Raw genomic sequence first — 17,854 nt, forward strand, 5'->3', positions numbered from 1 at the left:
CAGTTTTTGGTCCGGCCCTCACTGACTTGGGACCATTGCAAAATGATGTGCGTCCCAAAGTCACCAGCCTTGGCGTCACTATAGACAGCGATTTTAAATTTGACAAACAAGTCAATGGCGTTTTAAAATCGTGTTTTTATCATCTTCGTCTTTTAGCAAAGGTAAAACCATTTTTATCTTTTAACCTTTTTGAACAAGTCGTGCATGCTTTTATTTCAAGTCGCCTGGACTACTGCAATGCACTTTATGCTGGCATTAGCCAAAAAGCTCTCTCCCAGTTGTAGTTAGCACGACTTTTAACAGGGGCCAGGAAACGCCAGCATATAACCCCAATTCTTTGGAGTTTGCACTGGCTCCCTGTTCATTTTAGAATTGATTTTAAATCCTTGCTGTTTGTTTTTAAAGCTTTACATGGACTGGCACCTCAGTATATCTCGGACCTCATCCAAATTTACACTCCTGCGCGCGCTCTGAGGTCCGAGAGCCAGCTCCAGCTCGTGGTGCCCAGGACGAGACTTAAAACCAGGGGAGACAGGACTTCTCTGTGGTCGGCCCTAAACTCTGGAACACTCTGCCCCTCCATGTTCAAACTGCTCCCACAGTGGAGTGTTTTAAGTCTCGTCTTAAGACCCACTTTTATTCTTTGGCTTTTAACACTACGTGAGTTGTGTGGTCTTCTGTCCTCTGTTGTCCTGTGTGGTTAGGGTTAGGGTTATAAATTTTGATGTCTATTTTACTGTTTTAATTGGTTTTACCCTTTAAAATCGTTTTTAATCATATTTATTTTTTATATTGTCTCTGTATTGGTTTTCTATTCATTTATTCTTTGTTTTTATTCAGTCATTGGTGTAGCATAATATTGTTTTTAATATTGTTTTTAATATCGTTTTTAATATTGTTATTAATATTGTTTTTAACATGGCTATGCAGCACTTTGGAAACATTCTTGTTGTGTAAATGTGCTATATAAATAAAGTGGATTGGATTGGATTGGATACATTGAGAATCGATATTGGCCTGTAAGATCCAAATTCAATTCTATCCTTGCCTTCTTTTGGTATAGCTGAGATAATTGCCTCCCTCCAACTAAGTAGCGTTTGTGCCTTTTTTAAGACCCAATTCAATGTGGGGAGTAAAGCAGGTATTAATTATTTTTTAAATTCCTTATACCACTCTGCCGTGTAACCGTCTGATCCTGGCGATTTACTTAATTTAAGCCTACTAATTGCAACTTTTAATTCATTTTCAGTTATACCTGCAGGTATTGTTTGGTTTGGTTTTTCATCTAAAATAGGTAAATCCAGGGAGTTCAGGAAGCTGTCAATTTGGGTCATGCTGCTACTAGAGACCTTGGAGTATAAAGTTTTATAAAAATGTTCGAAGGCTTCCTGAATTTCGTTTGGTTTAGTTTTTATCTCTTTTGTTCTTGGATCCCTGATTTTATGAATTGTGTTTTCTGCTATCTTTTTTTTAGTTTCCAGGCCAATATTTTCATAGACTTAGAGCCACTTTCATAGTGTCTCTGTTTCAAAAACATTAGATTTTTTTAAATTTCTTGTGTGGCCAAACTGTTAATTTAATTCCTAGTATTTCTTATTTCCCTTAATGTATCCTGTGCCAAATCTAGTTTGTTTTCTTTGTAATTCTTTTAGTTGTTTTTTTTTAAGTCATTTTATTTTGTATTCTAATTTTTTTTCTTAAATGAAGATATTGCTATAATTTTCACTCTTAAAACAGCCTTCAGGGTGTCCCATAACATGGGAGGCGAAACCTCTCCTGTGTCATTGAACTCCAAGAAGAGACTAATTTCAGATTTAATTTGTGTCTTAAAGGCCTACTGAAATGATTTTTTTTTATTTAAACGGGAATAGCAGATCCATTCTATGTGTCATACTTGATCATTTCGCGATATTGCCATATTTTTGCTGAAAGGATTTAGTAGAGAAAATCGACGATAAAGTTCGCAATTTTTGCTCGCTGATAAAAAAAAAGCCTTTCCTGTACCGGAAGTAGCGTGACGTCACAGGAGCTAGGATTCCTCACAATTCCCCGTTGTTTACAAAGGAGCGAGAGAGATTCGGACCGAGAAAGTGATGATTACCCCATTAATTTGAGCGAGGATGAAAGATTCGTAGATGAGGAACGTTACAGTGAATGACTTGAGAGGCAGCGATGGACGTATCTTTTTTCGCTCTGACCGTAACTTAGGTACAAGCTGGCTCATTGGATTCCACACTCTCCTTTTTCTATTGTAGATCACAGATTTGTATTTTAAACCACCTCGGATACTATATCCTCTTGAAAATGAGAGTCGAGAACGCGAAATGGAAAGTGCCTTTTATCTCCACGACAATACATCGGCGAAATGCTTTAGCTACGAGCTAACGTGATAGCATCTTGCTTTAACTGCATATAGAAACAAAAGAAATAAACCCCTGACTGGAAGGATAGATAGAAAATCAACAATACTATTAAACCGTGGACATGTAAATACACGGTTAATGCTTTCCAGGCTGGCGAAGGTTAACAATGCTGTGCTAACGACACCATTGAAGCTAACTTAGCAACCGGACTGCACAGAGCTATGCTAAAAACATTAGCTCTCCACCTACGCCAGCCAGCCCTCATTTGCTCATCAACACCCGTGCTCACCTGCGTTCCAGCGATCGGCAGAAGGACGGAGGACTTCACCCGATGCGTTTGGCGGCCCGGAGACGTAGGAAGTCAAGGTGAGGTCGGCGGCTAGCGCTCCAACAAAGTCCTCCTGGTTGTGTTGCTGTAGTCCGCTGCTAATACACTGATCCCACCTACAACTGTCTTCTTTGCAGCCTTCATTGTTCATTAAAAAAATTGCAAAAGATGTCCAGAATACTGTGGAATTATGAAATGAAAACAGAGCTTTTTGTATAGGATTCTACGGGGTACCATAACTTCCGTTACTCGGACTTCGTCACGCGCATACGTCATCATACCGCGATGTTTCAGCCGGATATTTCCCGGGACGTTTTAAATGTCACTTTATAAGTTAACCCGGCCGTATTGGCATGTGTTGCAATGTTAAGATTTCATCATTGATATATAAACTATCAGACTGCGTGGTCGGTAGTAGTGGCTTTCAGTAGGCCTTTAAAGGATAGGTCATTCAGCAGACTTGATTTTAGTTTCCATGTATTATTTTTTGCCCTCAGATTAAAGTCAATAGATACTGTATATAGGTGCATGGTCACTTAGATCTATTGTCCCAATTTCACAGGTACATATTTTATCTTTATCCTTTCCAAATATTAGAAAATCTATATTCTTGTATAAAGACAGTGCGGAGCAGAGACATAAGTATAATCCCTTCTGTCTGGGAAAAAGTCTCGCCATATGTCAATTAAGCCTACTTCCTCAAAAAGTGTGTTTACTTTCTTATAAAGGGGTTTAACTTAATGTATTTTTATACTAAATGAGTCCAATTTTGGCTGTAGATGCAGTATATATTTAAATCCCCACCACAAATCAAAAGACCTTCGGTTTCCGTTACCATAATATTGGTGATTTTTTGGAAGAAATTAATATCACTCCCAGGGGGTGCATAGACATTCAATAAGGTGATCGGGTTCCCATCTATCTTTCCCTTTACTAAAATAAATCTACCACCTGGCAAGTCTACTCCCATAACTAAAAAACTGAAATAACATAAATCCAAAGCAAAATGACTACAATTTTTAAAAAAAGTAATAGAAGAAAAAAGAAAAGTGTAGTTCCAAGGCAGGGGTCTCTAATAGATGACCCTGAGTTAGGCTAGATACAACGTCTAGCTGTGGGGGACACCCTCTCCCAACTATGGGCTGAGGGCCCCCATCATGACACTTGGTAGAAAGAGAGAACAAATCTCTGTTCATTACATAGATACATCCCTCATTTGTATATATTCTCATCTAGCTGGGGTTATTATATAAACGCAAATGTCTTTGAGTGAATTTAAAGTCACCTGTTTTGGTTCTGTTCATCTTACCAACACTTTAAGAAGTCAGTAAAAATTAACAGGTTCTCCGGAGAAGGCGATGATTATCTTCTAAAGGCTAGCTGTTTCTCCTTGATGCTTCTCTCTGGCTCCTCACCTGTCCCTTCCCGGCTCCTTCCTCCCATGGTCTCCCAGGCGGAACGGGACAGCTGATCCAGCAGGCTCTCCCTCGGCGTAATCACGCTGACTGGCAGTCCTCTGTCCTTCATGTCTCTTGTCGCCTCCTTTGCTCTCCGGTACAGCTGCGTGCCGTCCTCATAGAACACTCGTAGTTTGGCCGGGAAGGAGTCTGGAAGCGGATATTTCTTTGCTTTAACACTCGCTTCGCTTCAGCATATTCTTTCCTCTTTTGCAGGACTGCTGGGGGTAATCCTGGTCAAAGTATATTAGTCTCCCGTTCAGAAAAATCTTCTTCTTTCCCCAGGCTTTGCGCATGACCTCTTCTTTCATCCTGTAGCGGAGGAATTTGACTATTATTGACCGCGGCTTGTCTTCTCTGTCTCCAGCTGGTCTTGGCGCTAACGCGCGGTGCGCCCTTTCGATGTCGAGCTGCGTGGTTGCGGGTATCTCCAACATGTCCCGCAGCAGTTTTTCCACAAACTCTGGTATGGACGGTCCCTCGGCTCCTTCGGGAACATTGTATATCCTCAAGTTCTCGCGTCGGGATCTCCCTTCATAGTCGAGTAGTTTGTTTTCTTGCTGTTGAATGACTTTTATCATGTTGTTCAACACATACTCCACGTTTTGAATCCGGTCCTCCACCTTCTCAATTCGCTCCTCTGTGTCTGTTATTTGTTGTTTAATGTTGGTGAGCTCGGATTTAATATCGCTCAGCTGTTCTTTTATGTCTTTTCGGAAGTCCCAAATCTCCTAAACCTTTCTGCGTCCGCCTCTTTTGAGCGAGGGTTAGCATTAGCACCGCCATCTTGTAGCTTTACAGGTGAGCTGTTCGCGGACACAGAGCTTTCCTCATTTACAGGCTCTGCAACGATATTTGCTCGATTTCCTCTGGTTTTCCCCATTCTTGCCCCTTTTGTTTGTTCAGAGATTATCTGAAAATTTGTCATTTTACGGTCTAACGGGGCGAAATAACTTTTTTCACGAGGGAGATGTTACTCTAAGCTGCCATTCAGCTTGATGACGTCACCGCATTTGTGTGCTACAGAATGCTGATTAGCAGTGTTGGGACTAACGCGTTAAATAGTAATCTAACGCGTTATTTTTTATATTCAGTAACTCAGTTACCGTTACTACATGATGTGTTACTGCGTTATTTTACGTAATTTTTTATGTAGTATCGGCTAGAAACTGAGAAGATCTGAGTGTGTTTTATTGGAGCGCTGCAGAAGAGGCGACGGAGAAGAGGCGCGCTCTTTGTGTGTGTATGTGTGTGTGTGGGAGGGGGCGTGTCTGTGTTTACTAACAAGACGTCATGGCGAAGCCCGAAGCCGAGATTCTTAACATGGAGATATTCTCACTACTTTTCTTTTGTTGACCACAAAGAAAATAACATTTTAGTTAAATGTAAGTTGTGTCTTGGATCAAAGATCCTATCATAGCAATTCAAATCTGCTGAAACAGCTACAAAAGCAACATGCTTCGACAAAGCTAGTAAAGAGAGACACACTTCACCTCCTAAGCAACAACGGCTGGATTTTAACAAGGCACTGCTAGCCAGGACAACATTGATAGAGCCATTGCAGCACTGAAGGTACACACACTCTGTCAATTATCTTATATACTATTTCATTCTTGACTTCTAGAGTGTTTGATTATCATATCACTATAAATGTATAGACTATAAAGTTGTTGGTTAGGCTTTATGTATGTAGTATGTGCCTTCCTTGGTTTACAGCTATGTTGTTATTATGCTGTTTGTTACGTGTGTATGTTATGTTGCAGCTATTTAAAATAGTTTTGTCAATTTGTTCTGACCTGAAACAAATTGGCCCTTTGAAACATATCTTTGTCTTTGTGTGTTGTATGTAGACCACATTGCTTAGCAGAGTTCAGTGATGCAAATGCATGTCAAGTTGATCAACAGATTGTATTATTCTCCAGTGCAATAACAGTACTGAAATGAAGGCTAAAAGGGCATTAAGGGGGCCTTAAAAAAAAAAAAAAAAAAAAAAAAAAATATATATATATATATATATATATATATATATATATATATATATATATATATATATATATATATATATATATATATATATATATATATATATATATATATATATATATATATATATATATATATAAGTAACTAAATAGTTACTTTTCACAGTAATGCATTACTTTTTGGTGTAAGTAACTGAGTTACTTTTGAGATAAAGTAACTAGTAACTGTAACTAGTTACTGGTTTTCAGTAACTAACCCAACACTGCTGATTAGTGGAACTATCATGCAGTATTTTTACACAGCCGTAGTCTTTTAACTAGTATACAGTTTAATGCTGTTTAATAATTTTTACAAACATAGTTTTGATACGCACAGCCACAAGAAGTGGACAGACACTTTTAAATGTATTTAAAACGTATTAAACCAGACTTTAAAGCAGCGACTGGAGCTGCTTACCCAGACATAGACCATGTTGTTTTGTGACATGTGAAATAGGAGACAGTAAAAGAGTGTAACGAAGGTATATCACATGAAATATTCCCTACTTACGTTATTTAATGTTGTAAAAGTAGTCAGTGACACACCATTTTTGTAGTTATTAGCCTCAACCTGATAAAACAAAATGCTACAGTAATGCTAATGCTAAATCTGATGTATTCATGTTGTCGCTCTGAGATAAACACTGACATTTATCATGCATATAATCATTATTTACAGCTGAAATGGCTCATAAGGACTCGCCTGATTCTCCATAATTAATAATTTACTAAGGGGGACTTTCAATCAATCAATCAATCAATGTTTATTTATATAGCTCTAAATCACAAGTGTCTCAAAGGGCTGCACAAGCCACAACGACATCCGTGGTACAGAGCCCACATAAGGGCAAGAAAAAACTTTCTGATTGTTGGAAACTGGACAAAGGCCTAGCTCACTTTGTATGTAACATTTGATAGACTCTGTTTTTAAATCATAACGGTTTGTATCTAATTGCTTTTTATTTCATTTACTTACACTTTAGTTAAAGAAATATGACCTGTAATTGTTTATTTACATGGTATCAATATAGAAATATACTTTACCACTCATCCAAATGTCATCAGCCTCATTTATATAAACTAGCCTGAACTGTGAAATGCGGTGGAAACACAACCCAAACAAGTCTACAAGGACCAAAAGTTCCATGAATTTAATGTTCCTGAGCCGTTGGTAAACTCTAACTTCCACAGTGTTCTGACATGTGTGAATAGGGCTTCCATCAAAATGACACACGTTTATTGGGACTCAGCTTTCCATTGCATGTCTCAACCCTGTTGCCTAGTTGTGTCCCTGGTTGCTACAGTACATGCAATATTGTAGATCACACAGATAGATGTATGTAGTTTCTTACATTGTGTGTCGTCATGGTATGGGTAAATGGCCACAGTTCTTTTGTGAAGGTCATCATCAGTGCTTCTTTGTTCAGTGTCCCACTGGTTGGATGACTTGTAGCTATCACAAGACCCATACGCACAGCACTGGTAGGCATAAGGCATTTCGATCACCCTGTAATAGACACACAGGCTGCATTGACTAATTATAAATTAAGTGCATCTAAGCCACACGTTTGAAAACTTGTGTAGAAATGTAAATAATTCACATGAACATCACATTGGCAATTACCAATTCTTTAGCACAGTAAGTATGCATGCATTATGGTTAACATGGGGTGTAGAGGTCTTACCTACTTTAAGAAAGTGAACCACAGAGAGATTGTAAACTATTTAATTTCTGGAAAGTTATTAACTGTCTTTGTTGATAAAACGATAGTATGCTGTCAAGGTGAAGTTCTTTAGAACTTCTGCTGGCATGTCCTGTCTTTCTTTGAAATGTAGACTGTCGTTTGCTTTGCAAAACCTTTTCAGTTGTTATGGAATTTTGACAAGAATTGACTTGCTCATGATGAATGCTTGCTTGTTATTACAGTCCAGAATTGGCTTACAGTTGCAGACTATGCTGTGTGTGTACAGTGCTTTACCTCATATGAGGGAAGTGATCAGGGCTGAAGGTGTTGTATAACTCAGTGTTTCCACGGAGTTTGAGATGAGTGAGACCTCCCAATCCTGCAGATGGCAATGAGCGAAGCCTGTTTTCAGCTAGGTCCCTGGAATAAATGAAGAAGCCAATCCAAAAAGGGAGTTAGATGTCAGTTCTGGTCAGTCCAAAAATGCAGAAGGTTATTCTCACAATAAGCTTTTTTGTTAAATGCATTTAAAAAAAGCTCTGTGAAACAAGCCTGTTCCTTTTTGCCCTATAGAACACACTGTCAAACAGCGTATCTGCTTCTTTAGTTGGGCATACATCAAGCATAGTTTGCATGATGTGGCACTTTACAACATCAGTAATTGTACAATAACTGTAATTATACAAGATAATATAACATGCTACATGTTTAATTATTCTTGCTGATAAGATAAAATGTTCTTAGTTAATGTAATATATTTTACTTTCAACTTGATGGTTAATGATACTTTCTGAATACACAAATACAAATCACCTTATTGTTTTGGCTTTTGGAAACTGCATACTTAACAGCAAAACACACGATTGCCAGCGTTGCATTTATACGTGTATCTTGTGCATTTTTTACTCACAGTTTGACCAAGGAATGCAAAGAGGCAAAGGCATCTGCATGGATCCACTCTATCTTGTTCCAACTCAAATCACTGACAAAACCCAGACAAAACAGACATTAGTTTAAAAAGGTCTCTTACCACTAGATGTCAGTAAAGCTTCAGCATGCAAAGGGAAAACAGGCACACTGCCATAGCAACCCTTTTCACAGGACCAATTCCATTAGAATTTAGGGTTTTATTTTTTAGAGGCCTTTAAACATGAAATTCTCTTGTTTGACAGTTTTTTTTGGCGCAAATGTATATTGTGAATAGTTTTTTTCTTCTGTCCATTCCTCTTTGTTATCAATTGACAACTTATAACTGGGCGGTATAGCTCAGTTGGTAGAGTGGCCGTGCCAGCAACCTGAGGGTTCCAGGTTCGATCCCCGCTTCCGCCATCCTAGTCACTGCTGTTGTGTCCTTGGGCAAGACACTTTACCCACCTGCTCCCAGTGTCACCCACACTGGTTTAAATGTAACTTAGATATTGGGTTTCACTATGTAAAGCGCTTTGAGTCACTAGAGAAAAGCACTATATAAATATAATTCACATAACTTCACTTATTGGAATCCTGACCTTTGGTATGGCATTCCTCAATACCCCAATAATTGTGCATTGGACATTGCATTGCTGCAGTAACTACATATAATACATGCATATAAACCCTTTGTGAACCCCCGGATGCAATGACATGTGTGTTGGTGGGGTTAATAAACTCCTTTATTGATGGCTGTGCGTTCACGAAGAGCGACTCGAAACTTAGATACTAAGTAAGAAACAAAAGATGACTGTTCAAAAAATGAATCAAACATATTTACAGTGAGGTAGGAATAACAGGGAAAAAACACAAAAATCCCCATAAAAGGTGGAAACAAAAATGTGTGTTTAAATGAGCAGAGCATGACTACACAGAACAGCAACTTCAAATACAGCGGGGTGCACAGAATACTGAAGAAACGTTTAGGCAGGAAGGTAACACGCGCTAAGGTAGAATAAAGAACTGGCAACACCATGCTGTCTCCACAGTGCTATAATGACCACCTATTAACAATTACACACAGCTGTGCCCCACTATGTACTAAGACAGGACTAAGAAAAGTACTATAATAAAACAAGACTGAAACAGGAAACAGACCTAAAAATAAACGCACAAAACAGGAAACGGTGGCAGAAACAATCACTAAAAGTCTACTTTCAAACAGCGCTGGACACCCTTCTTCTGTTGAGGGCTTTATTGATTAAGCGATTATTTTTATTAGAAAAAAGCTTTAATTTATATTCTGGTGCTTCAATCAATCGTTTGATGAGTATAACTGACAATTGATGAAATCCTGACCAAATGCAGCACTCGGAACTTTAAATATGCAAACATAGTTTTCACGCAGCCGCTGTAGTAGAGTGCACATGAGAGCGGTGGTTAGTGGTTGCCGCAATTGTGGCAAATAGCAGAGATTTTTATATTATTCAAAAAATATATATATTATTGCATACATGTTAAATGAACAATTTCAATGTTGATGTGCATTTATTAGGAAAAAAAAAAAAAGTTATGACAAGCAGAAAAAAACGTTCAACTATCTTCTTAAAAATACAAATTAGGGCTATAAAGTATTGTTTTATGGAATTACTTGATGAATCCAACAAACTAATTGATATATTACTCAACTACTGAAATAATTGGTAGCTGCAGCCCTACTTCTGTCCTGACCTACAGCAGGTGCTGTTGAACCATATTGTTACTGTATTGCCTTGTATGTACTTATAAAACCATATATATATATATACCTTATATAAAATCACAAAGTTGCATTTACTTGCATTAATTCTGCACTCATACTACTATGCAGTTATATTATGCGACAAGCAGTGGTTATTTATAACGTATGTTATGACAATAAAGGATTGATCTGCATGATAAAGTTTCAAATCAAACACAAGCGCCATTAAAATAAAAGAGAGGTTTACTTACAGCGTTCTCAGAGAGGTGAGCTGCTGAAAAGTGCTGGTCTCTAGCCTCGTTATTTGGTTATGCTGAAGCCCTCTGTTGAGACATGCAAAATGTCTAAGTAATGTGGGATTTAGTGTATAGTATTGTGTAGGGGATTGACTTGGTAGATATCACTCACATCTCTTGCAGTGCTGAGCAGTGATGGAAGCTTGGCAGATGCTGTATCTGATTGTATGACAGCTCTCTACAACACAGAAACATGTTTGTGGGGTACACTGTTTATCACTTTACTTTTTGTTTCTGGCACTTTTGTCTTGGCTTTTTGCATACTTACAGTACTCTGAGGCAAGGCAGGTGTTCGCACAGATCAAGCGGGAGAGTTGAGAGACCCGCCTGAGTCAGCGTCCTGTAGCAAAAGGGAGAATCCTCATTGTTGGAGCTAAAGCAAGAGAGATTCTTACTATTGAGACTATTATTTGACAGGGAGCTGTTTTGTGCCTCTTGTGTTCGTGTTTCCTAAACCACAAAGTGCTTCTGTTAATGGATCGACCCTTGCAAGGCTTTGCACTGTACTGGCTCGAATAGACTAATTGTTATCCTATTGAATATATGTTCAAGTTCTTATATTCAGACACGTTTTAGGTATAATTGTTGTTGTTTCGACTGTCATCTGCAGTTTCTCTCAGGACAGCTTATACTAGGTCCACATGAACACAGATTTGGTCAAAAACACCCCTCCGGTGTTAAAACAATTTCTATTCAGATGAGTAAAGTTTCAAAACAATTTGTGCACTCGAAAACACATTCATCTGAAGGCTGTCATTAGAATTGTGTCCAGTCAGAAGCCTGAAAAAGAAGCGACAGCTGACCTTGTGGCATTATAGTGTTTTTGTTTATCAGCATACCATATTTTTCAGACTATAAGGCGCATTTAAAATCCTTAATTTTCTCAAAAATCGACAGTGTTTTATTTGGTACATATTGTAATAAGTGTGATCTGTAGATGGCAGTCACACATAAGAGATATGTGAGGACTGCAGGTGGACTGATGCCTGTTTGGTTAATGACGCTAGCAAGTCCCTACAAACACAACACAATGTTTAATGTTTCATTGAAAATATAGAACATTACACACGGCGCTCCAAATTAAGTACGGTTTTGGTAAGCTACGAAGCCACACTGCTTGATGGAATGCTGAGTATTACGGCTACCGTAGTCAGACGTACTGTGCTTCACCATAGGAGTATTATTATGGTGTGTGTATAAAGACCCCAAAATGGCGAAGGGTAAGCACGTAAATAGGACCGCCCACAAAACATTGCATCTTGAATAGACGGTCAGAAAGCTGCTTGAAGATGGTCTAACACATAATCTATGCAAAATTTTGAGCAAAGATGCACTATAACATGTTCTGTAGCCCACAAGGAAGTGTTTTGAATAAAAAAAACAACATATGACCCCTTTAATGCGCCTTATAGTCCGGTGTGCCTTTTGTATTAAAATGGACCCGGCAGTGTGCTTTATAATTCGGTGCATCCTATGATCTGAAAAATACGGTAGTATGATATTAGATGCACAATGACATGTACATTATCATTAAAATAACACACACTTTTTTGGAGCCGAGGAAACATTGTGGATGTTGTTTTTTTGTTTTTTTTAAAATTGCCCATGCCTAAAATGAAACCAACACTCTTTAGTAACTGCCAGTGGTGGCTGCTGGTCTCTCAAGTAGAGAAGGCTCATTTTCACCTACTTTCTAAACACAAGTACAGCCTCCAATTTCAGATAAAATATATACTGTAAAGATGCTAGATTTTACAAAGAAAACTTTACTTACAAAATCCCCCAGAATACCAGAATTCAACTTGTAATATGCTCTTGTGCAGTGGTTTATATTTCAAGATAGCTGATTAGCTCATTTTGCTGTCAATCAAATGGGGGTTTTAGCCTCAGACAAATCATGCCAAGCCCACTTACCATACACTTCCAGAGACACATAGTGTCCGAGACAAAGCCGAGTATTTACCCAATGACTGTATAGTTTGGCTGGAGTGGATCAACCCACTCTATGCTCCCTCATTGAAGTCAATGGATGCTCAGCTTCAACACTGTTTAATGCACTGTGACGCTATCAAAATTAATGAGAAGTTCTCCAAAGTAGCTGATTCTGAACAAAACGTATTCTAGTGCATACTTTAGTCAATGTTGTGTAAACACAAAAGTACATATTTTACCACTTATTTTCTTTGATATTTTAGGGGAAGCTGAGCTTCCATTGCAGTGTTGGAGAATCAGCACTGTTCATGTTCTTTATGTTTGAATGTTAAATAAGGTTTGCAAACATGAGATAATCTGACACATTTCTTATGAGATGAACAAAAAGGCTTCTGTCCATTTACTGTCCAAACTCAAAAGCTGAAACCGGAATTTTAAGGAAGCTCTCCATTCTGGCCAGATTTTTCAAAAAGCTAAAATTTTAAGGGCAAAACTAAGTATGTGTGTGGTCAAAAAACCAAAACATACAAACATGTCCACTTAAGTGTGGCCATGACCTAAAACTTTTCAGAGTATAGGAAATTAAACATATTTAGTCTGTGCCGAGTACCATTTTAGTTGTTAATCTGCAGAACACTCACAAAACTTCCAGGCTGGTGGTTCCTTTCAGGTCAGGAAACTCTTGAATAAGGGTTGCACCGTTAAGGGAACTACAAAAAGAAAAGATGGTCACCGTTCCATTCACACACATGTACACACACACACACACATGTTCACACACACACACACACACACATGTTCACACACACAACCTGCCCAACAGCTCATTTCAACCATCACATTTTTCATCCAACATCAATACAGGCTGGTTGGGCTATCTCACTAGACATTGTAAATCACACCATTCAAGATGTTCTTACAATGCACACACTCTTACCACATCAGTACACAGCATAGCAACATGCTAACAACATCATATAGTAGGTCATTACTAGGGGTGTAACGGTACGTGTATTTGAATTGAGCCGTTTCGGTACGGGGGTTTCGGTTCGGTTTGAAGGTGTATCAAACGAGTTTCCACACGGACATATTAAGTAGCGTAGCGCACGTTGTGTAAACAATGCACACCGAGGCACAACACATGCTAGCAACGACCGGGCTACGACAACATATAAAAGCCAAAGCTGGAAGACCCTCCTGCCTCGTTAAGATCTCCCGTTTGGGAACACTTCGGGTGCGGAGGACGGAGGTTTGCCGACATTGTTCAGCAGCAGCATTAGGGTATGCTTCTGCCAACACGTCAAACATGCTAACCCATTTGACGCGGCACCACCCCCAAGTGAACATCGCTTCAACAAAGATAAAGACGAGCAAACAGCTCCCACCTCTTACTGCCAAGTTAGCCAGGCTGGGGGGGGAAGAAAAGTTCATCTGAGGCTGAGGTGACTTAAAACTGTTTAATGTTGCCCTTTTTATATGTAGAAGAAAAGTTTTGTCATTCTATTTAATCTGAGCAACAACTTGAGGCAGTTTAATGTTGATTAACGTGGACCCCGACAAAGAAGTTGAAAAACGTATTGGGGTTTTACCATTTAGTGGTCGATTGTACGGAATATGTACTGTACTGTGCAATCTACTAATAAAAGTCTCAATCAATCAATCAAAAAAAGCACTTTATATGTAGAAAGGTTTTGTTAAGAAACCATTCTGAGCCTTATCTTATTTAGTTTGTATTTTATATATGTTGACCACATTAACCCTGGCAATGGACCCTGTGTGTGTATATGTATGTTATGCCATTGTTTACAAATTTGGTAAATAAATAACCAAAAAATGTATATTTTGTTGTTTTCTTACTGTACCGAAAATGAACTGAACTGTGACCTCTAAACCGAGGTACGTACTGAACCGAAATTTCTGTGTACCGTTACGCCCCTAGTCATTACACATGTCCTCTCTTACTGCTGGGGCAGCAAAATTATTTAAACCGCGTAAAAAAATGATTTAAACCAATTCTCTGTGCCGCATACTTACAGTGTGTGCAACTTTGGTAAGAACTGGAAAGCAGATTTACCCACAAACTGGATGGGGTTCTCATAAAAGTGACTGCAAAAAGCATATAGTTCATATTAAATGTTTGTCACATTGACCCTGCTGTTGACTATAGCCTTTTAGTCTTCCAAGTAACTTAAGGAAAGCGGCTTACATGGTTTGAAGCTGAGGATTTCCCACAAAGGCCCTCTCTGGGATGGCTTTAATATTATTGTTATGAAAGCCCCTGTAAATAAAAGTATGCAATATATATATATATATATATATATATATATATATATATATATATATAGTTAGTCTATTAATATGATTCTGATCTGTCTTTACAGAAGTGACAGAGTGGGTTTGTGGGATAGAGGTAAGCATGCTGCACCTGCTATTGCACAGCTGAAAAACATTTTTGGATACAAGAGATTTGAGCACGTATGCTGTATCTGTGACACATGTGCGCTGTGGAACATCTGCTGAATTTGAGTGAAGACATCGTTTGTGTGCATGTGCTGGACCCAGCACCTGCTTTGGGCGAGAGAGATTGTATCCGAGTGCCACATTAAAATCACTTAACAGGATTAGTGGGGATAACTCAGCCATGATAGCTATGTTGGGCAGGTGTTATATATAGTGTGTGTGCGTGCGCATGTACATGAATGTGTGCATGTGTGCATGCATGTGTTTGCATTCACTCACAGTTCCTGAAGCTTATTCAGTGTCCTGATCGCCACAGGGAACTCCTGGAGATCATTGTAATTCAAATCCCTGCGAGAGACATGAAGTTGTCATGGTCCGTTGAAAGTCCATTACTTAGGTTGTATGATGATTGCAAAACACAATATAGTTGAACGATGCATTATATTCTAAATGTTTGTCTGATTATGTACAGTATGTGTGCATTGTACAGTGGATGACATTTGCTCAAACACACAGCTGTAAACACAATTTACATACGGTATATATACACGTGTATATGTGTGTATATATATATATATATATATATATATATATATATATATATATATATATATATGTATGTATATATATATATATATATGTATGTATATATATATATATATATATATATATATATATATATATATATATGTATATATATGTATATGTATATATATATATATACAGTATATATATATATATATTTATACAGTATATATATATATTTATACAGTATATATATATATATATATATATATATAAACATATATATATATATATATATATATATATATATATATATATAAACTATATATATATATATATATATATATATATATATATATATATATATATATATATAAAAACCTATATGTATATAAATATATATAAACATATATGTATATAAATATATACAAACATATATATATATACTGTAAATATATATATATATATATATATATATATATATATATATATATATATATATATATATATATATATATATATATATATTTACAGTATATATATATATATATATATATTTGTTTATATATATATTTATATACATATATGTTTATATATATATATTTATATACATATATGTTTATATATATTTATATATATATATATATATTTACAGTATATATATACATATATATATGTTTATATATATATTTATATACATATTTGTTTATATATATATATGTTTATATATATATATATATATATATATATATATATATATATATGTTTATATATATATATATATATATATATATATATATATATATATATATACCTGTATGTATATATATATATATATATATATATATATACAGGTAAAAGCCAGTAAATTAGAATATTTTGAAAAACTTGATTTATTTCAGTAATTGCATTGAAAAGGTGTAACTTGTACATTATATTTATTCATTGCACACAGACTGATGCATTCAAATGTTTATTTCATTTAATTTTTATATATATATATATATATATACAGGTAAAAGCCAGTAAATTAGAATATTTTGAAAAACTTGATTTATTTCAGTAATTGCATTGAAAAGGTGTAACTTGTACATTATATTTATTCATTGCACACAGACTGATGCATTCAAATGTTTATTTCATTTAATTTTGATGATTTGAAGTGGCAACAAATGAAAATCCAAAATTCCGTGTGTCACAAAATTAGAATATTACTTAAGGCTAATACAAAAAAGGGATTTTTAGAAATGTTGGCCAACTGAAAAGTATGAAAATGAAAAATATGAGCATGTACAATATTCAATACTTGGTTGGAGCTCCTTTTGCCTCAATTACTGCGTTAATGCGGCGTGGCATGGAGTCGATGAGTTTCTGGCACTGCTCAGGTGTTATGAGAGCCCAGGTTGCTCTGATAGTGGCCTTCAACTCTTCTGCGTTTTTGGGTCTGGCATTCTGCATCTTCCTTTTCACAATACCCCACAGATTTTCTATGGGGCTAAGGTCAGGGGAGTTGGCGGGCCAATTTAGAACAGAAATACCATGGTCCGTAAACCAGGCACGGGTAGATTTTGCGCTGTGTGCAGGCGCCAAGTCCTGTTGGAACTTGAAATCTCCATCTCCATAGAGCAGGTCAGCAGCAGGAAGCATGAAGTGCTCTAAAACTTGCTGGTAGACGGCTGCGTTGACCCTGGATCTCAGGAAACAGAGTGGACCGACACCAGCAGATGACATGGCACCCCAAACCATCACTGATGGTGGAAACTTTACACTAGACTTGTCCCAGAGTCTGGAGGAAGACAGGAGAGGCACAGGATCCACGTTGCCTGAAGTCTAGTGTAAAGTTTCCACCATCAGTGATGGTTTGGGGTGCCATGTCATCTGCTGGTGTCGGTCCACTCTGTTTCCTGAGATCCAGGGTCAACGCAGCCGTCTACCAGCAAGTTTTAGAGCACTTCATGCTTCCTGCTGCTGACCTGCTCTATGGAGATGGAGATTTCAAGTTCCAACAGGACTTGGCGCCTGCACACAGCGCAAAATCTACCCGTGCCTGGCTTACGGACCATGGTATTTCTGTTCTAAATTGGCCCGCCAACTCCCCTGACCTTAGCCCCATAGAAAATCTGTGGGGTATTGTGAA

The 17,854-nt window shown here is 37.4% G+C and overlaps 1 protein-coding gene across 1 annotated transcript in view; it reads right to left on the bottom strand.

The window, feature by feature from the left end:
* Positions 1–17,854, bottom strand: part of LOC133653966 (leucine-rich repeat-containing G-protein coupled receptor 6) — a 94,051-nt gene that overhangs the window by 6,711 nt on the left and 69,486 nt on the right. The window contains exons 7-16 of the mRNA XM_062053845.1: positions 15,472–15,540; positions 14,939–15,010; positions 14,767–14,838; positions 13,374–13,442; positions 11,069–11,140; positions 10,913–10,978; positions 10,756–10,827; positions 8,765–8,836; positions 8,149–8,274; positions 7,522–7,676 (exon numbers count right to left, since the gene is read on the bottom strand). Of these exons, the coding sequence (XP_061909829.1) occupies positions 7,522–7,676; positions 8,149–8,274; positions 8,765–8,836; positions 10,756–10,827; positions 10,913–10,978; positions 11,069–11,140; positions 13,374–13,442; positions 14,767–14,838; positions 14,939–15,010; positions 15,472–15,540 (845 nt within the window). The remainder of the gene's footprint in view (positions 1–7,521; positions 7,677–8,148; positions 8,275–8,764; positions 8,837–10,755; positions 10,828–10,912; positions 10,979–11,068; positions 11,141–13,373; positions 13,443–14,766; positions 14,839–14,938; positions 15,011–15,471; positions 15,541–17,854) is intronic.

Source organism: Entelurus aequoreus, linkage group LG07 (assembly GCF_033978785.1).
Source record: "Entelurus aequoreus isolate RoL-2023_Sb linkage group LG07, RoL_Eaeq_v1.1, whole genome shotgun sequence".
In the NCBI taxonomy this organism is placed as follows: domain Eukaryota; kingdom Metazoa; phylum Chordata; class Actinopteri; order Syngnathiformes; family Syngnathidae; genus Entelurus; species Entelurus aequoreus.